Genomic DNA, 22026 nt, shown 5'->3' with positions numbered 1-22026 from the left:
TTTTTTGCGTCATGTAGAATGTAGCCAAAAATATATACATAGGTGTCGCCAAAGTGCCTGAGAAATAAAAGGTAGACAAAAAGTATCTTTGAAACTTGATTTAAAACTTAAATAAATTGGAATAATTATAAGATAAGGGAAATGCTATTTATTTTAAAATTTAGCACTTAAGCCACTGTGGTATTAACTTGGTCACACGTCTCTCTGCTTCGATTTTTATCGGGAAAATTTGCATATCTTAGCTAATATGTATCTAATTATCGAATGTTATACCTTTCCAGTCTTGTATTTTCGAGGACCACAATTTTCAATCAAAACATGGCCAACTAAAATTTGACCCAATTTTTCGAAAATTTTCAAAGGGGTAACATCATGATTTTGGCCAAAAATCCACCAAAAATTTATTTTCTTGATTCTTACAATATTTTGGTCCAGGTCGAAACATCTAGGATCCCTGATTTGTAAAGGCTACTCCTTATACAAATCCGATCCGAATTGGCTGAAATATTAAGTAAAAGGTATATAAAAATCTCGCATTTTAGCCACCCAAAAATCTTAACTTGGTCAACATGGGGTCCATGGATTTTTTTTAGGAAAAATGGTATATTTTTGTCAATAATAATGCGATTGACGAATGTCATACCTTCCCGATCTTAGATCTTCGAGAACTATCATTTTCCATCAAAACCTGACAAACTAAAATTTGACCCAATTTTTCGAAAATTTTCAAAGGGTGATTTTGGCCAAAAATCCACCAAAAATTTATTTTCTCGATTCTTACAATATTTTGGTCTAGGTCGAAGCATCTAGGATCCCTGATTTGTAAATGCTATTCCTTATGCAAATCCGATCCGAATTGGCTGAAATATTAAGTAAAAGGTATATAAAAATCTCGCATTTTAGCCACCCAAAAATCTTAACTTGGTCAACATGGGGTCCATGGATTTTTTTTAGGAAAAATGGTATATTTTTGTCAATAATAATGCGATTGACGAATGTCATACCTTCCCGATCTTAGATCTTCGAGAACTATCATTTTCCATCAAAACCTGACAAACTAAAATTTGACCCAATTTTTCGAAAATTTTTAAAGGGGTATCATCATGATTTTGGCCAAAAATCCACCAAAAATTTATTTTCTCGATTCTTACAATATTTTGGTCTAGGTCGAAGCATCTAGGATCCCTGATTTGTAAATGCTATTCCTTATGCAAATCCGATCCGAATTGTCTGAAATATTAAGTAAGAGGTATCTCAAAATCTCGCATTTTAGCCACTCAATAATCTTAACTTGGTCAAAATGGTGTCCATGGATTTTTTTCAGGGAAAATGCTATATGCTATATGAAAATAATTTTTTTCAGAGAAAATGGTATAGGGCGTTTCAGCGCCCCATGGTCCCCTATGGGAAACATTAAAAAAAGGTCTTAGAATAAAGTTTGTAATACATTCTTTATTTAGATTTGATATTTAAAGAGAATGGAGTTATAATATTATATAATATGCTAATATTTAGTTCTAGAATTAAATGGTCTAAAGAGGGTGTGTGGTGGGTAGGAATATGTGGTATACACGTGTAGTATTTAAGCTAGAATAGTAGTTACAATAATGATCTATTTGGAACTTGGCCTTACATAAAAAGATAAACAATATTTATACAATTATATTATTAAAATTGCATATATAAGCACATCTATGTCAAGTATTATAATGAATTTGTACAACACGAATTGCTATTTTGTTATTTACAAGACATATTACTCAAGATATAAAAATTAACCTATTAAGCACCCCAGTTTCCCAAGAGAATTTTATTGGAAAACCACAGTGATGGAAACTAAGCTCTAAAGTCTTTTCAGTGTGCCAGGGAGGAGGAGGTGGGAGATCACATCAGCAAGCCGGATTCGCGATTCCTTACGAGGTGGCCATCAACTTGGCCGCCTGGATGACATTGTGCTGGTGATGGTAGCCGGCCAGTTCGCTGGCTGCTCCACCCGCCATGGCGGCCGTGGATGCAGCACCTCCGAGCGCCCCGAAGGATCCTCCAAAGTAGCAGTTGTTCACATAGTCGTAGTTGGTAGCACTGGCCTCCGTCTTCACCCCATAGGCAGCGGCAGCTGCGGCTGCGTGGAGGTGATGATGGGCCGCCGTCGTCATATGGTGGCCGTGCGATCCTCCCAGATGGTGGTGGGGGTGCTGGTAGTGGGGCGATGGAGTGCCGTTGCTCAGCGTTGGTGTCTCGGCGCTGTGCGAAGTGTAGGCGGATGCACTGCCTCCGCCGGAACTGCTGCCTGGTGTGTAGAGCTGTGATCCAGTCGATCCGTGGAGTTGCCGGGCACTCAGCTGTGCTTGGGCGGATGAGGTTGTCATTCCGTGTCCATGTTGCTGGTGCTGTGTCTGCTGCTGAGTCGCCGTTTGCCCGTAATGGGGGAAGCATTGCTGGTGTCCCGACTGCTGTTGCTGCTGTTGTTGCTGCGATTGTTGTTGCTGCTGCTGCTGCGGGGCGTGGTGCTGACCCATGAGGTTGCTGCTGCTGGTACTGCTGCTCTTCAGATCCCCATGAAGCTTGCCAAGACTGTGCCGCTCTAGACTTAGCGAGGGTTTGAGATCTGTAAAATAAACAGGATATTACAGTTTAAAATTGGGTTTTAAAATGTTTAAAAGCCCTAACGCGTTTAAAAACTGAACTTACCGTGCTCTTCCTTGCACTCCTTGATGGCCTCCAGGACAGCACTGGAGCCAGATCCCGAACCCGCTCCCGTTCCTGATGCTGAACCGCTTCCCGACTTCTTAGGCTTGCGCTTCCTCGTCTGGATGCCATCCTTTCGCATGGCCAGCGGCCGGTTCACTCCGTGCAGCTTGTAGTATAGCCCGCAGGCGTTGCACACAGGCTCTCCGTCATTGTTCCGCCTCCACAGCGTGGTGGTATGCGTGCCACAGTTCGTGCAACGCAGTCCTAACCTTCTGGTGGCAGTCTGAAAAGAATATTAACGATTTAGCACTGAATTCTGGTTGGGATTAGGGGGGAGCTACTCACTGCACTCACCAGGCGCTTGCTGGGCTTGATCAGCGGCCGGTTCATTCCGTTCATCTTGTGGTAGAGGCCGCAGGCATTGCACAAATAGTGTCCGGTGCCATCCCGACGCCACAAAGGAGTCGATATAGCTCCACAGTTGACGCACTCACGTCCTTCGCCAAACTGGAAGTCCATGGCGCTCTCGTAGGGCGAGGAGCGCTGGAAGCCCGTCGGGTCGTACGGATTACGCCAGGAGCTCATCATAACGGCGGCATTTTGGGTGTAGAACTGAGCCGGCAGCTGGGCATGAGCGGAGCCGAAGCTATCCGTGGGCCAGGCATTCTGGGCTGCTGCTGCACTGCCAAAGTGGGCGGCCACATGGTTGTACTGCCGGTTGGAGGGCACGTAGACCGGGGCGTTCACGGCCTGCTGGTGATGATAGCCGGACACACCGACTCCAACTCCGGCACTGGCCGCGCTCCCGGCAGCGGCGAGATCCGTGTACGCCGCTACAGCGCTGCTGTGGTACATCTTGGCAGCAACAGCGGCAGAGGCAGACGAGGATACGGATGCTGACCCTGAAGCGGAGGCAGAGGCACTGCTGGCTACTGACAGTGGGCCGTTGTGGTGGTTGTTGCCAAAGTGTGGATAGTCACGAGTCGATAGCTGGTCAGATGTGGACTAAAATAAAAAAAGGATGTATTATTAATTAATATAATTCACTATTAATAAAGTCTCAATATAATCCATATTTTTAGTATTGAAAAGGATGTAAAATATAACCTTCATTATTTAAGCTTCTTAAATTGCTTTCCGAAAATGTCAATAAATTATAAATAAATAATCAGAATTCAATTAAAAAGTACTTAAATAGACTACACCCACTTCTCCATCACCAAAAGTCCCATTCCTACTCTCCTTCTCCTCTTTCTCTCAGGGACTGCCATTGGATGCATTTTGGTATTTGGGCAACTCCCCTCAGCTGGCAGCCATTTTGGATTCATTTCTGGCTGCAGCTCCTGTGTCTGCTCGGCACTCCTCATCCCCCTTTAGACAGAGACTCCCTCCCCTGTCCTGCACATCGAAACCCGTTTCCCAGACTGCGCCCTTTCGGTCACCAACTCGAGTTAATGGCTCTCTCAGTGCAGCTCTCAAAACTGGAGAAGTATCTTTGTATCCGTGCCTTTGTGCATCTGTATCTTTGACTTGCCAGCACTTATCTGGTGCGTAGGCACTTTGGTTGCTTCAGGAGGGATTGTGGCAAGTCGAGTTGGAGGCAGAATCAAGCTCATAAAATGTAATTCGAATATAAATCGGGATGTAATGAATATGATTTCAGAAGGAGGAGATAAAGTGGTGTAGGAAATAGGAAAAAAGTATTAATAGATAGTTATGCAGCCTAATATTTTATTATAAAACACAAATTCAGCAAGTAATATTTCTAATAAACATGTTACATCTTATATCGTGAAAATATACAGAATACTTTCATTGTTCATTCAACATTTTTGCACTTTATGAAAAAAAATTCAAGTGCTGCTGCCTAATTTTCCCGCGGCATACACTCAAATATTTATTCAGATTTTTTTTAGCAAAGTTCAACAGCCAAGGAGGCAAGAGATATCGATGCAAAAACAAATTCAGTCAGCCATCATCGAAATCTGTGCTTCACATCGGTTTCAATTAAGGCGCCAATTGCATATTTTTATTTATGCGGATATACTCGAATATATTTTCGAATTGCTTTTACGGCCAGAACAAAAAAAAGGGGGAAAACATTTGACGTCTTTATCTTATCCCACAAATTTAATGCGATGATGTATGAAATTTTTAATTTTTTCCTCGCCCTCGTACTCCCCTTCTTGAGGCAGCGCCAAATTAATTTTTGGTTCGTTACCAGATGGCCACTTAAGGAGTGGGTTAGGAAATATTCAGAAAATTATTTCATGTATTGGCATGTGAATTATTTGAATGAAAATATAGTTGCCGGCGGCATTTTAAACTTGGTAAAGTACTATTTTTGTTTGCTTATTTGTCAAGGTTTTGATATAGCTTTTATCATAATATTCATAATATTTAAGGCTTTGTATTGTTTCATTTAAATAAAGCTTTTAAAATAAATGAAAAATGGCACAATTGATTGATGGTGTACAACGTGACGTATGAGCAATATTTATTTTAGACTCGACACGCAACTGTCACAACAAATTAGAGAGGGAGAGAAAACAATTTCGGATGCAATTCCTTAAATTCCGCAGAGGCAAGGAGGGAAAGGGACAGATGGACCGACGGAGGCACAGAAAGATCAACGGAGTGCCGAAGAATCAAAGATCTGACCACGCGTGCATAATGATGTCGCTCCCCTTAGAAGATCACTCGATCAAAGAGAGCGCCGGCCGCCAGAGTAAGTGAGAGATGGCCCAAAGGATGGAGCTCGAAGGGCAAGATCAAAGGATGCGGCGACCACACGAAAAATTGTCAACAAGCTGCAGTTTGAGGCGGGGATCCAGGATGGGAGGATTGGATCGGAGAGGGGCGCTTTGGCGCTTATTAAAATGCGATCACCAAAAGGAACCAGCCGAGAAGCCTCCAAAGAAGGAGGCGAGGCGAGGAATTAAAATAACCAGCAATAAAAAATCAATTTCATAAAATGTGTTTGTAGAAGGAAGATCAGAGGACCAGAGGATCGGAGGATCCAGATCGAACGAAGTGAGTGAGAGAGAACGATACCTCGGAGGGATATCGTCGGTGGGTATACGTTAATAATTTGTCACCGCAAATGAAGGAACAAAAACAAACAGAGAAAACCACTTGAGAGGGAAACAAAATTCAGGATGAATTGGAGTTGGGGGGGATAAGTGCAGAATGAAGATGAGCGGCGCTTTGAGTGTTTCTGTCTTTCTTTTCTGATGCTCTCCTCTTAAGCTGGCGCTCCGACTTCAAGTGGAGGATCCTGTTTTTACCTCACCACTTCACTTCACTCCACTCCATTTCCACTTGACTCATTCATTCATTGATCATCTCTAGGCCAGGCTCTCTCCAGGCTTTCTCTGTAGCCCCCACATCCCACTTAACAGATCCTCTAACGGATGCTGGTTTCGGATTTTTATTTTGTTTTTTATTAATTGCTAACTGCAACTGAGCTATTTAACTTTGCCGCCTGTCAAGGCTCATCTAAAACGCTTTCAGCGAAAGAGAAAAATCGGTTTATTACTACTAATAGATGCATAGAGATTAAGGATATTAAAACCAGATAGGCGGCTAATTAATGGAGTTAACAATGTGTGGCAAATAGATAGGCCTGCATTGGCACAAAAAAGTAGATAGTTTCTGGTTTTTAGAGCTTTTGATGTTTTCATGGTTTTTGGAACTTTTTACATAATTATTATTATAATTAAATCACATCTTCAAAGCAAAGTACTATATTTTATAAGGAGTAGAAGAGATCCCTCTATGGGAAACTACATTAAACGAATATTAATTTCAAATATGAGACATCTGTGAATCAAAATATTATACTTATACTATAAAATGTCCTCAAATGTATAACTAATTTTTTATATGATTGATGATCTATAGCTTTGCATGGTTTTGATTTTTAAATCATAAACTTGTTATTAGCCCCCGGAAAAAAAAGCTTAGACCAAACATGTTTGGCGACACATAACAAGAACAATCAATACTCAAGAACTGTAAAGGTAAACTTACATCGCCATCACTCAGTAAGATGCCCATGATTTATGGCCAAATAATTCGCGATTCGCGGCTCGTTTTAGAATGATTAATGGGCCACGCACGAAGATCAGTTCACGTTGGGGTTACTTTGGGAGTTTTGGTGTCAGAGTGGCTATACTTATTGATATTGATCGGGGGAAGTGCAAATAATTAAGCGTATCACAAATGCTTTCTGATTAATTGCAACAAATTCAGAAATATTTTATTGCACATTTACACGGCAGGTCGAGTCGGGCTACGTTTGTTTATTATTTATATGGCGTTTTATGGGCCTTGTTGTAAGTCATTTGATTAATGTGGCCTATAAAGCAATAAATTTCGTTTTAATCCATTTACGAGCACTTAACCGATTCCCCTTATTTCGTCTGTTTTTCGGAATTATATATTCTTGTGGTGGTTTCGTTGGCTTTTGTTTTTATGGCGCGATCGAGAGCAACCGAGTGCGAGAGCAACCGACTTCCTTGAGACGAACAAACAAACTAAAAAACGCCTCAAAGTAAACAAAAACTTAATCCCAAATATCCAGATCCAGTTCCCGACATCGACATCGACGCCGACGGCGACAGAGGCAGAGACATCAGCAGCGAAGCAGGCAGCAAAGTCAACGGCAACAACATAAAAAGTCAATTTCATCAATGGACCCATGCCAGCGGCCGGAGGAGTGAGCGGGATCGGGTGTGGCTGTGCGAGCGAGATGCACTTGACGGACAGGTAAAAATTTGTAGGTGCAACGCATACGCCGACTGCGACGCTGGCAGAGCAGCGACTGTGCTGACTCAAAAATTAGTCAATTTCATGTAAGCCTTGAAAAATGAGCCGGGAAATTGAAGCAGGTCCGCGTCCGCGCACTTGAGACCCGGAACGGTAGGCACTTTACTTTCCTCCACTCCACTTCACTTGAATCGACCCGATCCGATCCGATCCCTATAATCCGCTTTTCCAGACCCTTTCCCGGTCCGAATTCCAATCCCAAATCCTATGACAAACAGCCTCCGAGGCGAGATTGTGGGCACTGAATGCCCTGCCCATTGTCAGCAGCTCATTAAAAGTGCCTGGGCGTGTGTCTGTCGCCGGATTCAAGGATCACAGATCGCAGGATCTGGACAGGCTCGATTAATTGATCGTTCAGCTGTCCAAGCGAGTGCCTGTGTTTATATAGTTCTTAATGGCCGGCGATTAATTCTGATGACTCAAATTGCAACTTGACTGAGGTAAGGGTATGCAACAAGCCATATAATTTCTAAGAAAGGTGAGAGGTGGCCCCATTATTTTTTAACAAACAAACCATTTAATAGGATTGGCTTAACAAATTAGAGGTAAGGGATATGATTATAATATAATATATGATTATCATTGATACCTTTTTAGAGTCCTGACTATATGATTTTTTCTTTTTCAAGAAATTATTTAAGTAATGTTCTGTATAATTTTCTGTGGAATTTATATATGTTTTATATATCTGTATCTTAAGTTTGATGGTAAAAATTTATTTTTAAAATATATGCAAGAAGGAGTCAAGAAGATCTGTAGAAAATATAATGCTTGGAAAAATGAAAAGTACTTTTGTTTATAATGAATGTATTGAATAATGTTAAAAAAAAAACTAAGGAAACTAAATTACTATTTCAAACTACTATTTTAAATGTTCTATCCCTTAGATCTTGAAATTAAACAAAACCCTCTTCAGTCCCTTAAATTTCCACTTCTATTTCACATCCGCAAATCAACCGCAAACCGAGAAGCCAGCCAAAACACAAATTAATCAGAGACCCCAGGAGACGTCATTAATCAAGCAATTTGCCTTAGTTTCTTGCCAAAAAAAGGTAGAGAGAACGGATTCTCTCCATTAAAGCAAAAGTGAAAAAAAAACAAACAAAATTAAGCAAAGAACAAAAGCAGGGCGAGGAAAGTCCAAGGTGAGGTACGAAAAATGTCAAAACAAAAGCCGCAGCCGGAGCGGAAAGGATGGATGAGCAGGACGGGGCAGACATGCGCATATTTCAATCCGCGCTGACACATCCTGCTGCGCTAATGGACCTTAATTTGTGAACAGCTTTATATATCATGCGCCAGACCGTTAATGTGATCATCCACACGATCTGGCCGGGAGTTCTGATGGAGGAGGAGCTGAAGGTGGTATCTGGCGATAAAGTTTTTATGGAGCTTAGCGAACGAAACCGCAGAAAGGAATGGAACTGGCACGCGCTTTCCTCGAAATGGAAAATATATTTGCCCAAGGAAAGGAAGAAAGTCTAGACTCTAGACTATAGACCCTAGGGAAAATACAATCCCATATTGAGCCTCTGATAGCGGGCAGACAAATGATAATGGCCCTGGCTCCACTCTAATCCTTGGTCTCAATTCAATCTCCGTTCGGGCAGGGGAAATGTCGCCAGAATTTTCAAAGTGGCGTCACCGCTTATCCGCCCCCGAACCTCACCCCTTTCTAATACTTTCTCCAACCCCCGGGCAAAGAGAGCCCTTTGAGGTCTTACTCGATGATCATTGATCGTCATCGCCATCATCGGAAATCCCATTCCTCCATCTCTCCATCTGCATATGTGGATCTCCCTCTCGGCAAAGATGAAAGCAATCTTTATGGGGTTTTGTAGTGATTTTAAGTGGATTTGTGGTTCGATTCTTAATGCTGAAGTGCGCCAGCCTCAGATTTTCGATCCAAGATCCGAAAAACCCAACCCCAGTTTGTGTCGCCGCATCGCGGCATCGGTCACCTTCTGTAGCTGCGATGTCTCTGCGGTTATATCGTTTTTATTCAAATTTGTATGTTTATTTCTTTCTTTATGCGTAATTATGAGAATCTTTCAGCTGTCGTCCGCCAGACGAAGACATACTTGGCTCACTGCCGTTGAGTGTTTTAGGCCGTTTGAGTCTTGTAATTATGGGACTTTGGTTCATCTTTAATGTCGCAAATGCATTTAGCTGGGAAGATGGGAGAGGTTAGTCTGGTGGTGTGAGTGGAAATGGTTCTTTGATGGCATTTTGAGTTCTTTGGGAATAGGAAAGGTTGTGGGTTGAGCAAAAACGGTTTTTTCAAACTCTTTAAGTTTGACAATTTTTATCAAAAAATATAATATTTTGAGAAAATAATATGAAGTAAATAAAATACACCTTAAAAGTTTTTTTTACCTCTTCCTTTTTTTTTAAAGGAAACCGATGGCGAAACTATTTATAGTTTATTATTAAATCTGAAGAATTTCTTTTTTTAATCTTTTATTATTTAACTAAAAATAAGGATTTCCATGGCCAAATTACGTTTTAATGTTTATTTCCAAAAATAAGACGCACTTTTCGGGAGTCTAAAACGTACGCTTTGAAATTTACAAATTTCTTGCGACATAAACGTTGCGATCTGTATTCGTTATCACCCTGCCATTAGGGGCCTCCTTCAAGCGGCGTAATTACTCACCAGGGTTACTTGCTGAGCCCCACTTTCCGCCTTAGTGTCCCCACCTCTTACCCAAGCACTTGACATAGCAACTAAAACGCAATTCAAGTGCTACGACGGCTACTTACAAATTCCCGAACAAAAGCAAACTATGTATGTTAGCGAGCTAACGAAGAACTCAATTTGAATAGGACGAGATAAGAGCGAAGCACCCCCGCTTTCGATGATTGTTCCAATCGCTGATTTTGAGTGTGTGTCAGTCTATAAACATCGCCTTTGGATAGCGGCTTGGGATAGCGGCGGTGCGGTCTTATCACTTCGCCCTCGGTGGAGAACTGATGGCGGAAATGGTGACTTATTGCAACTTTTGTATGGCTGTGTTTAGGCTGATAATGCTTCGCTTGTGTGTGCATTTTGTTTTTATAATTAATTACCATCCAGATAGACCACATATCTATGCTCAGTGAGCGCTCTTTCATGCTGGCCTTATGCCTTTTTTGGCGGACAGCCCACAGGGCGTGCGAGAAACGAAAGACTTAGGCAACGAACTCGATTCGGGTATCCTTTCAGATGGCGTCTAAATTAAGCCCGCTCTGGGCTTTTGATCTTTGCCGATAGTGAAGATATGTTCCTCACTCCCTCTAGGCTTTCGTGCCTCTCTTTCTTACTGATAGCCCTGCCTCTTTCCCTCCCTCCCATTACTAGTGGCGGTGACAAGTTTTCGGCACGCGGGCATACACATTTTCAGATCCCCAGGGGGATCCATTCCTCCGTCGGTCTTCGGGCAAAGCTTTTAAGTGTCTTGGCGTCGTTGCGGCTTATGTCTTCCCGCCCCCACCCTCCCCTCTTCGAATGACATTTACATTTGTGAGATCAGAGAGAAACACACCGAGAAAGAGGCAGACGACGACGAAGAGAATTAATTGCTGTGGAAAAATCAAGATCCGATCGGCGCTCTTGACTGTGAAAAGATGTCGCCTAATTTTCCCCGTGTCTTTAATTAATTAATTATGGCCACCTTTATGCCTTAGAAGAAAGTTCTTAATATATTTTTTTATTAGCCTTTGGCGCCGGCTTGATTCTAAAACTGAACTTTGGGCCTGGGAAGCAATGAGATAAGCTTCAACTGCACCCGGAATCGAAATCAGTTTTCTTGAGCAGAACAGTTACTGTTAAGGATTTATCGCTGCGGCTTGGGGAGCCCAGCTTCCTCCAAGAAGCAACGATAAGGTTTAAGATTATTTCTTCTCCGCGAAGGTTCTACATGGCCCCGATTTGATATGAGAGGGTTTTTTTTTAGTTCATATTTTATATCAGCATGAAAAGCCAAGCTTATCGGTCAAAGTGTTTGTTTGTTGAAAATAATGTTATTAACAAATTAAATAGTCATTTAAAAAGAATTTAATCATCTTTAAAAAAAAAAAAAATACAAAAATGTCAACAATTTTATAATGTAGTTGGAAAGTTTATCCTCATTTTTTTTTTATCAATGTTAGAAAAATTAAAAAGTGTTTTTTTAGGAAATATTTACAACGATTCTAATATCTGTAGAGTAATATGCAATATTAATAGTAATATGAAATAGTAATATTCATAATATGTACTGCGCGTATCACTCCATCCTATCTTTCATTAAAAGTATACCAAAATTTCCATCCTTTTTTTAAATACATAAAATTTAACACACTCAGCAAGATGCCCAGACTTGCGACGCCAAGTTGCTGGCTACCGAGAAATTCCAGGTCCTGGATCCTGGATCGTCGCTATCAGCTGGCTAGGTCCTTGGCTAACACGCAATTAGCCGATGTCTGGCAGGACACGGCAGGACTTCCCGGGTCTCCGATGGCCGATGGCTGATGGCTGTACTTCCTATTGGGCCATTCTCCTGGCCCGTTGACCTGCTTGCAACTTGCAATGAAGTGAGCTCGGGGCATTTATCATGGCCTGCCAGTTGTTTCTGGCTCGGATACACTTTCCACTTTGCGTGCCACGCCGACAGCTCTACCTGAATGATATTCATATGGTTATGGACATGGCTCGGTTTGGCACCGACGGCCTGGCTCTGGGCTTGGGCCGTGTAGGTTGGCCAGCTTGAGCGAGTGGTGCTAAAATTGCATAATTAGGTTGGCTGGTTGCAGTTTTGCATTTTCAGTCAAGTGTGTCTGGGGGTTGTTTTTCAACAGAGTTGCCAGGTTCTGTTTATAGGACATGGTTTTGAAAAAGTGACAGAATGTCATTCGAAAAAAACGGTTTTTGGAATATGTATTTCGGTTATTAAAATTTAAAATTGTAAATTTTGAAATGAAAAAACCTTTCATTAAGTTTTAGAATCTCATAAAAGTATTGAGTTTCTCATTGGGGCTCAAAGTATCCCTTCATCTAAGTGACCTTTGACTTGGTCTCGTTAAGCAGTTTGGGTTAAGATTTATGATGCAATTGCCGGAAAATTCTTTCGACCCAAATGCGAGACAAAGTCAGAGCCATTTAACTAGTTTTGTTTTGCCTTCTCTCTAGCCAATGTTTGAAGCCAATTTCAGTTTTATGGATTTTGTTGGTCTCATAAAAGTGTCATAAATTAAAAGGCGTTTAAACACGCACACAGATACAGGCCCGGACCGGGACCAGGGTGGAGACCAGGGATCATGTAACCTGTGCCACTGGTCACACGCAGCGCCTTTGACTCATGACCTCCTCGGAGGACAGGATACGGCCAGTTTTGGCTGGCCTTTGGCCTGCTTTTATGGCCCTTGCGGACCTGTCTTTACTGTTTTCCAGCTAATGATTTTATGACACTTTTTGCAATATTTCCTGCACTCGAGAATCTGCCGTCATGTTGTGTCATTGTCAACATGGCCGTGCCTCCACGGGATTCTATTCTCTGCCCACTTCGGTGTCTGGGCCATCCATTGAGCCCGGGCCGTTCGCTGTTGTTGGCCTTTTAGTGGTGGCGCCAGCAGTTAATTGCTCTATGGAGTGGTACTTGGCCTTACCTGGCGTACTATATGACTGATTCGTGGCCGGGACTTGGAAGTGAAAGTGAGGCAAAGGGTTACAATCGAATTGGAATTACTTTGGTCAAGGTTGCTCATAAAAGTAATTGGAAAGATTGACAATGATAGGAAGGATGAATAGTGATATGGAAGGTTTAAACGGGACGTTACGGTGTATCCATATAAACTGATTCAAGGACTAAGGTATTATGAAATGAAGTACATTATATTCTGATGGATAATCAGTTTTCTAAAGTTTGTTTTCCCAACAAGGCTCGTATAATTTGTTGAGTGAAATACCAGTATTTATTAGTATCGATTTTTAACCATCTATTCTCAATTGTATTTAATACATTCTTAATAAATGGCATAAAATTATTAGTACAATTTTTTTGTGTAATTATGAAAAGAAAAGAAATGCAATCCAGGCCTCTAATTGTTTACTTTTTACCTTTCCCCTAAGACACCTTAACACTCTCCGTTGTCAGCTGTAATTTATGTGCATTACCAAAGAGTTTTGGCCATGTCCGCAGTTGAGAACCCTAATGAATAGTGATACGAGCTAATGTTAATGTTAATTCGAATGTTAATGACTGCTCTACGTAGCTTTTACGAGTTTTGCTCTCCAGTCTTTTGTTGCGCGTTGGCCTGAGCTGGCCAATTTATGTATCTTCAATGCAATTGTGCGAGTAATTATGCCAACTACTGTGAGTGCCACTGTGAGTACCACTGCAAGTGTTGAAAGTGCACAAAACCACTCCAGTTTTCAACTGCTTTCAACCGGCGGCTGCTACCATCAATTAAGGAAGGTTGAAAGATTTTTGACACTTGGTCTTTCAACGGGGAGCTAATTGAAACAAAACTGCGCTCATGTCAACTGCCATTGGACGCCAAGTTCATATCAGGCCTTATGGACGTATACTGTATACAGCCCATTTCCATTTTGACATCTCAAAAGTTGATCAGAAATTTATGGCCTTTTTTGCTATATTTTATGCCTGAATATAAAACTCAAGCGCATAAATTACAATTCAATTAAATTATTGAACAAAATACAATAATGCACGCTCAGTTGCTAATGGCATAATCGAAAATGATTTGTTGCCAATATGTTTTTGGCTAAAATTTACGACCCTTTCACCCTTTGGGCTTCTGTGCTGGGTGTGTTGCCAACTGCACTACTATACTATCTCAAAGATAGCCGCCAAACTAGTTTTTACTGTTAGATCTGTATCTTAACGTGGTGTTTACATGCTTAACATAAGTCCATGCTAATTTCATTGTTGATCCATAAAGATTGTGTTGTAGCTGAGCTTTAGCTAATTGACACAACATTGATATTATTGATAATGTCTCAAGTTGTAACTTGAAGATATTGTAAAGTTTTCCAATCATTTGAATGGCATCTTAAAGCAATTTTAGTTGAAAACAAGTTTCCTATAATTTAAGCTAACTGAAGATTCAATTAGATGCTACTTAATCTAAAAAAAAAAAAACCTCTTGATTCAACTTACTTATTTTCAAATAAATAGCAGATATTTCCTTGGGCGATTTATGCAAATGAAGATTCGTATGCCAATTGGCAGTTATGGCTCTTAATGGCCTTTTTGTTGTGCGGTTTAACAAAAATGTAAACTGCTTTTAAATAGCATTTATTGTATTTCTTTCACAGCAAACGTTTTGTGAGTTTTTGTTTCTCTTTATTTGATTTGATTTTGAATGGCTGTGTCAATGCCACAAATCACAGGCCATTCAGAGACCAAGATGCAGATACAGATACAGATCTGGCCAAAAATAAAGAACTGAACTCACACCACTCACTGGTTTTTTATACACTCGCACTGTATGGGGAAGATGGATGCCAAAAAATGATACGAGTTTGATCGCGAGACCCGTTTGTTGTCCGGCCAATTAATCAAAATGCAGGCTATTAAAACTATTAGCTTTCCAGTTTAGAGACTTGAACTATGGATCGCTTTGGGTTTTGGCGACGGCAATTCGCGATTCGATTCGCTACGTTAGCTGCGTTTCGCGGCGTATCGCGCTCAAGCGGTCGGAGTCCAACTGATGGCAAGGAATTTCGAGTCCCACTCGGACTCCTTGTATGTGTTCTGATTGGAATGGGGAAGCTCACCAAACACACACACACACTCACGCGAATGGGGATAAAGATGGAGGGAGCGTAGCAGCGAGCGCGTTTGTTTTTGTTTCCGGTTGGAGAGCGACTGACTGCCTGTCTTTTGTGGCTCTCCCGCGAGCAAACAAACGGGTTTCGCTTGGCACACACAAACACACACACTTACAGACACACACCCGATATCGCTTTGAAAGTGGGTGTTGCCTTGGCAGCGCGCTCGCTCTTTTCCTCCATATCAGCCTCGTGCTATCTTGCTTTCTCGTTCGCGTTTTTAATCGAATTGTGGCCATATTAAAGTTAGCTTGATTTGCTGTTTAGATATTCGAGTGAGTGTGAGAGAGAGTGGAACAGAGCGACTCTCTGGGGACAGCCCACTTGCGCTGGCTATCGGGGCGTATGCGCAACGTCTCCCCTGCGCCATTTAAAGCCCAATAATATGCGCTAATAAAACAAATTAATTATAAATATACTTTGCGAATGCGAAAGCCATAAACCATGGGCCAACTTTTCTTTTTAATCTTTTTGCATTTTATGTGCACTTTAATTGGCACCTTCATAACTCTTCTCCCTGGCTAGCAATTCATTGAAATCTTACATATTTACAATCGCTTGCAATTTATAAGTTTAACGCCTACTTGTGATTTATTTATCTGATAATGTCTTCATTAAGTTGATTCCATTTACATATGTATACTATACTACACTCAATCGGTATGAACCCAAGAGGTGAGAATAACAAATTCATTTTGATTTACAAATTAGTTGTGCCATTCATGTGTCATAATGGAGATAAGTAATCACTGTTTTCTGCTCATGGTGCATAAATTTTAGTCGCGATCAAAAAGCGCTTAATGAAAATTTAAGTACTTTTAATTAACATTTTTTGTGCAGCACGTTTCGCTCTAAATTGCAATTAAAAATTTCATTAATATCGCCAGTAAATTTTCAAAATCCTCACAGTTTGCAATTAAACAAACCATAAATATTTGACTGCTCATTAAATGCTTATTTGGATAAAATTTTAAATTATCTTTTCTAAAGAATGTTCATCTTTTGTGGTTAAAATTTATTTGGAATAAATATAGTTTTTCCTGGAATTAAGAACTAATCATAATATAAGTTTTATTTTTCAAAATTTCCCAAGAAGAGAATGACGAAGAACATATGCATGAATGTATGTAGAGCCACGTTGAGTCTTATAAATAGTCCTACCCTTTATGAGGGTACTATAATTTTCGTAAACCTTCCAAAAAAGTGATTCGAAATTCCACTTATATTCTATGGCTTCAGTCGAAAACATCAATTTTTTTAAAGAATACTGCAAATATAAACTTAAAATTCATTTAGCTCTATATTCTTAGAATCACTTCATTTAAAATAAAGAGTATATACGATTCAAGTTTCTCCTAAGTAACCTTTCTTTTTGAGATTAATTTGTTTGAAATCAGTTGCTGGGCTAAAAAAAAGTGACACATATCCCCAAAAAAAAAGAAAAATCCCACATTCTGCATGGCACAAGAATGTGCTCTGATTACAGAACGCACCCAAAAAACTTTCTGGAATATTAGTCGCTTGTCACCACTGAAAAATGGCCGATTTCATTTGCTTTTTTGGGCAGAAAGACAACTTGATAAATTCGTCACCTACCATTCGTGCCTGCCACTGGCAAATGTTCAATTACCACAAATTAAATTTATTAAATGGCACGCGGGCCTCCGAGCGATAAAGTTCAATTATTTATAGGAACTGCCAAAATACGAGCAGGCCAAATCATAAAAAAAAAGACCCCAGACATAGGCACGAAATGCGTCTACCAGTTTTCCAGGGGGGGACTCTGGACAAGAAGGGGCTAATAGAAGAGCTGCAAATGAATTGAGACTGAAGTCTGAAGTGCGTGTAGCCCGCGATACCCAGACGAACTCGCGCCGCACGGACGTAAAGCGCCACAAACATGCAACAAAATTTATGCGAAGCTTTAATGAAAGCCAGACCTGAGAGGCGGCTGGGGGTCAGGTAACACATCCACGATAGTGTGTGTGTGTTTGTGTCTTAGCAGTGCAGTTGGCCAATGAAAACGCTGGTGCCACATTGCTGACTCCACCTCAAAATGGGGACCAGCACTGTGGGGCACCCGGAACGGGTTTCCGTTGCAAGTTTCTCGATTTCTCGGCGGGTCTGCAACGGCGTCCTGCTGATTTTCCGGCACGATAGCTCCTCGGTCTTAAGACATGATGGCCCTCGGTCTGGTTTTGATTGTGGCTATGGGTTCTGAGGTGTGGCAAGCAGAGGTTGTTGGTCGGCAGCAGGGTCAAAAGTGGTAGAATTTGTAATGGTGGCCACGAAGGAACTGAAGTCTCAAGCCAGAGGCGTCTGAAAAGGGCTTTTACGATTCCAAATTAGAGATTATTATTATTCTTCTATTGCATATTAAAAAATTTTAAATGAAAGTCAAGAGTTTAAAAATTAACAATTAGTATCTCCTTTTAATAATTTTTCTGACCCCGCCCTTGACCTCCACCCAAAACCCTCCTCTTTGTGGCGCCCCAAAAGTGGGCAGTGGCCTGGCTCCTGGAGCTGGCAGCATGGCCGGAGCAGATCGGCTTTCTGGAGCCTTATCCGTGGCACTGCCATTGCAATTAATTTTGGCATTTTGACATTTACGCTCTTGCCGGCCGTTCCTCGGCCTTTAGGCGCACTATCTCAGGAATACGCACATACATTTTTGTTCAGGTATGCTGGCGCTCGATAACGAGACATTTTGCCCATAAGTATGTAGAAATCAGTGCGGAATTTTCTCACGTTAAAAAAGGGTTCGTGAAAGCGGCGCCAACCGAGAACAGAACCTTTAATTGCAACTGGTTGGGGCCAGCTTGTGGCAAGATTTGAAATATTCCCCCCGTACCGCGACCGTTCGATAAACTAATGAAAAGCCCGCAAGATTTTCGCAGGCACTTAATTGATGAGGATGCCAGTCATAGATGTGCTCCTCGGTTCCGATATGAGGGATGCTGGCCATAAGTGGGTGTCATACATTGTAATTGTTATGGCCAATATGAAGAGGAGTGTGGCGCCTGCCAACAAAGTTGTCAAGGCTCCAGATGGTCGTAAAAATTATCGGAACTAGATTGAACACTATGACGCCTTGGTAACAACATAGCACCATAGAATCGGTAAAAAAAATTATATTATTAGCTTCTTTATGATTTTATTGGGTTCTAAAAATGAGATGTTAGATGGTTTTAATAATATAGTACATAATAGGCTATTATTAAAAGGTTTTTAGCTTAAGAAGTGCGAGATATTTAATTTGTATTATAGATTTATTTTTTAATATTAATATTAATATTCATTGCATAATTTCTAAGATGAAAACCATGAACAAATTCAAACTGATATCACTAATTATTCCAATTGAATACACACGAGCAGCTCACAGGTCCCCCGAGGGGATTACAAGATCACAAAGTGGCCTAGCTGGTGTGGACTGGCCGAGGAGGGGAGTGCCCTGGTCCAGGTGACATCTAAAAGCTGCAAGTGCATTAGTGTGAAACAAGGATCGAGGCGCCGTCTAAATTACAGTCAGCGGAACGATCCTCTTCGGTTCGGTCGGCACATCGCGATCAAGATCAAGTACCATTTTCAACGCTTCCTTTGGCGCCACATTTCTGCGCCGAGAGAGCCCTTCTTTCTCGTGTTGCATTCCGTGATGCAAATGCCCACGGGGGTGCAGCACGGGGGCAGAACGATAACACAAATATGCGGAGGAGATGGGACTGGGATTCGAACTGGAACTGGAACTCCACCCAGCCAGCCGGCCAGCTGAACTCTTTTCGAGTCGCATCTTTTGCGTTCTCTGCTTTTCTCCTCGATAAGCGCCGCATCTTCAATCTTCCTCCAAGACACCGGCAATGGCACTGGCACTGGCACCGGCGTCTGCACCGAAAGAGACAGCAAAGATAGTGCAACCGAAAGAGAAGAAGAGACCGAGCGGTCGGCCCATCATCATCATCGTCATCTGTGATATGTTATACCATATGCGGCATATCCATTAGCTACGTCGCCATCTCGGAACGGAGAACCGAGAACGCAGAGCCCAGATAATGTGATTTCGGGTCCAAGCCAAAAACCGAAATGGAACGAGACGCGCGTGAGTTGTGATAAGAGCCGAAAGACAAGGGAATACCTTAACCCATATCCACCATACCCATACCCATACCCATTCCGATTCCCATTCCCATTCCTGAACCCAGAGCCATCTGAATCTCATAATACCCCTGCCCTGACAAACCCGTATCCCGACTGAATCCCAATCTGTTGCCTTCTGCGGCTCTTCCAAGGCAATCGCATTTTGTCTTTCGTGTGAATTCTCGGAATTTTGATATTTTTTCCTAGAACTCGGATTGAAATGATATTGCTGCTGTTGAGGTTGGATTTGTGACGTCACTGCAGCTCTGGAGGAGTGTCTTCTGGAGAAAGAGGAAAGAGAATCAGCGTCTGGGGAATGAAATCTAGAAGAGGTTAGGGAGGATAATAATGGACAAATTTAAATAAAGGGGGCACTGTAAGTGGATTGTTTAAGAAATACAATTAAATATAATAAAACTCTTAATTGAATTAAATAATTAAAGTAAACCAATTAAAAAAATTAATCTATAACCCATTTTTTCGAATGGGTCTAATCCATCTAATCCACTCCGAAAAGCCAATTAATATTGGAGTGTTTGGAAAGTTTAAATAATAAGTTACCCATAAATAGATAAAATATTTTATTCAGCCAGTATTAGATCTGGCAAGCTTTAACTAAAACAAATGATACCCTTAGCTGCAATCCCCCCACCCTGCTCCTCAGACCCTGTAATCCTCTTTCGAGGGGACTTGCAGCGGCTGGCGGCGTCCGACTATCGGCTTTTATCTATTTTAACTGCGCGTTGTTAAAGCGCATTTTCGTGTCGTTTGTCGATTTGTAATGCCAGCCATGAAGATGATGGTAGCTTGCCGGCCCGGCCCGGCCCGGCCCGGAGACCCCGGCGAAGATGCACACTCTCCAGTCGGCACTCTGCACTTTGAAGTTGGCTAAGTGGCGCCTCGAACCCGGTTCAGAGTCTTCTTTTTTTTTTTTTTTAAATAAAGTACGAGTTCGGGTTCAAGAGGCCGCCTTGCTAGGTGGTCATTTGGCTGGCTAATTAAATGCAAACGGGGAGTGCTCCGGCCCGAAGCCAGTTCCAGTTGACAGTTTCAACTTTATGTTGGCTTTTATGCCCCCACCGGCTGACCCTGCTCCAAGAACCTATCCACTCCAGAATCATATCTGGAAACAATCGCTGTATCTGAGGCAGCGTTTTAAAACATGAGCAAATGCGCACTCGCCTCGTCCAATTGCAATTAGCTTAATAGAAATTCAAATGCATGCAAGGCTCCGGAGATTAGCGGATCACTTTCCGACGTTCGCGGTCCGCTGTTCCCCGTTCGCCGTTCCGTACATACGTCTGTCATAATTCCCAGCGATAATGTCAGAGTATTGCGAGTTGCAAGTGTGCCACTTGCCGGAGCTCGCCAGATCGGCGAAGGTGCGGGGTGGCATCTGAAAAATGGCGCCCGCTGTCGTATCTTGTTGCCTGTCACATTGAATTATTATTTTACGGTCTCGCCTCCCTGGTCCCTGACTCCTAGGCCCCTGCCATCACTACTTCTCCCTCAGTTCCTCCTCCAGCAGCAATTGGAAATATAAAACGGGTTGGCAAATGGAAAATGTTTTAATTCGCGGCTGCAGAGGATGTGCCACAGGTGCGGCAGCAATTAGTGGTCCGCTCATTATGGACTGGAGTGTTTCTAAAGCATAAATACAATTGCGACTCCGATATGGTTTATGGGGCTGGCGAGGCTAATTGGTATCCTGGTATCCTATCCTGATATTAAAAGTAATAAGAGCTTTTTTAATGCCATGAAGGATGTCTGTTTATCAACCCATTAGCTTTCCCTGGAGATTCATTATTTGTTATTATTTAAATATATTTATAATTTATCTAAAAAATGGACTACCTCTTGCCTAACAAATGCTATTTCATTCCACTCGATGAGCCAATCCATTCCACTTGCACAACTTGACGCTGCACATAATTTTTTCCAACACATTCCATAGCTGCCGGGTGCTGGGACCGCCGTCTCATTACTCATTCCCACTTGCCCGGTCCCCAAAAGCCCGAGTGGGTCTGCTGGAGTCTGGACTCTGGCTTTGGCTTTGGCTCTCGGCCCGACTCGGCCTCAACTCCGGTTACGTGGAGCGCCGGCCAGAGCGGACGCTAATAAAAGCGGTCGTAAAACAAGTTTGCCTAATTGATCGAGCGTACGCCAAAAACAAAAAGAGCCAAAAGGCTCAGACAAAGGAAAAACAGGGCCCGAACGCAGAGCGCAGAGCCAGCAAGAGTCCCGACCGAGCTCAAGGCGTTAATATTATACCGAGCTTGCGCCTCCTACGGTTTAAGGGGGGAACTCTACTCACCAAGGTTGGTAAATACAAATATAATTTTTGAAATTTTTATTGATTTATAAGACAAAAACAAGGCATTTTATATACTCGAAGAAAAAATTCATTTTTTTCTATGGTACAGATGTTTTTGAAAGCATTTTACATTTCATTCAGAGCTCTTTATATAAAAAGTTTAATTAAGAAACCTTTTTAATTTTAAAATTTAAATACATTTTAAAAATAAACTAATACCTTTTTTTTTGTTTGAATACAACCC

At 41.8% G+C, this 22026-nt stretch overlaps 1 protein-coding gene across 3 annotated transcripts; it reads right to left on the bottom strand.

The window, feature by feature from the left end:
- Positions 1-1508: 1508 nt before the first annotated feature.
- Positions 1509-15225, bottom strand: pnr (pannier). Of its 3 annotated transcripts, none has more exons than XM_017236781.3 (4): positions 6724-7228; positions 3046-3696; positions 2692-2974; positions 1509-2608 (listed from the first exon to the last, which is right to left on the bottom strand). In XM_017236781.3, the coding sequence occupies exons 1-4, from the start codon at positions 6748-6750 to the stop codon at positions 1914-1916; spliced, it is 1656 nt and encodes a 551-aa protein (XP_017092270.2). In that variant the 5' UTR covers positions 6751-7228; the 3' UTR covers positions 1509-1913. The 3 variants fall into 3 exon arrangements, with proteins under 3 accessions (XP_017092270.2, XP_017092271.2, XP_017092268.2); XM_017236782.3 differs by lacking the exon at positions 6724-7228 and adding an exon at positions 14661-15225 and having other exon boundaries at positions 1511-2608; positions 3037-3696; XM_017236779.3 differs by having other exon boundaries at positions 1511-2608; positions 3037-3696.
- Positions 15226-22026: the final 6801 nt, after the last annotated feature.

This window comes from Drosophila bipectinata, chromosome 3R, assembly GCF_030179905.1.
Source record: "Drosophila bipectinata strain 14024-0381.07 chromosome 3R, DbipHiC1v2, whole genome shotgun sequence".
NCBI lineage: Eukaryota > Metazoa > Arthropoda > Insecta > Diptera > Drosophilidae > Drosophila > Drosophila bipectinata.
This window is presented reverse-complemented; position numbering and strand designations above follow the sequence as displayed.

Excerpts from the sequence above, each read along its gene's own strand:
- pnr (XM_017236779.3), bottom strand. The coding sequence starts at position 6,750 with ATGGGCATCTTACTGAGTGATGGCGAT. Across the intron at positions 3,697-6,723 it reads TCTTACTGAGTGATGGCGAT|TCCACATCTGACCAGCTATC; the intron begins GTAAGTTTACCT and ends TTTTTATTTTAG. Across the intron at positions 2,975-3,036 it reads GCAAGCGCCTGGTGAGTGCA|ACTGCCACCAGAAGGTTAGG; the intron begins GTGAGTAGCTCC and ends TATTCTTTTCAG.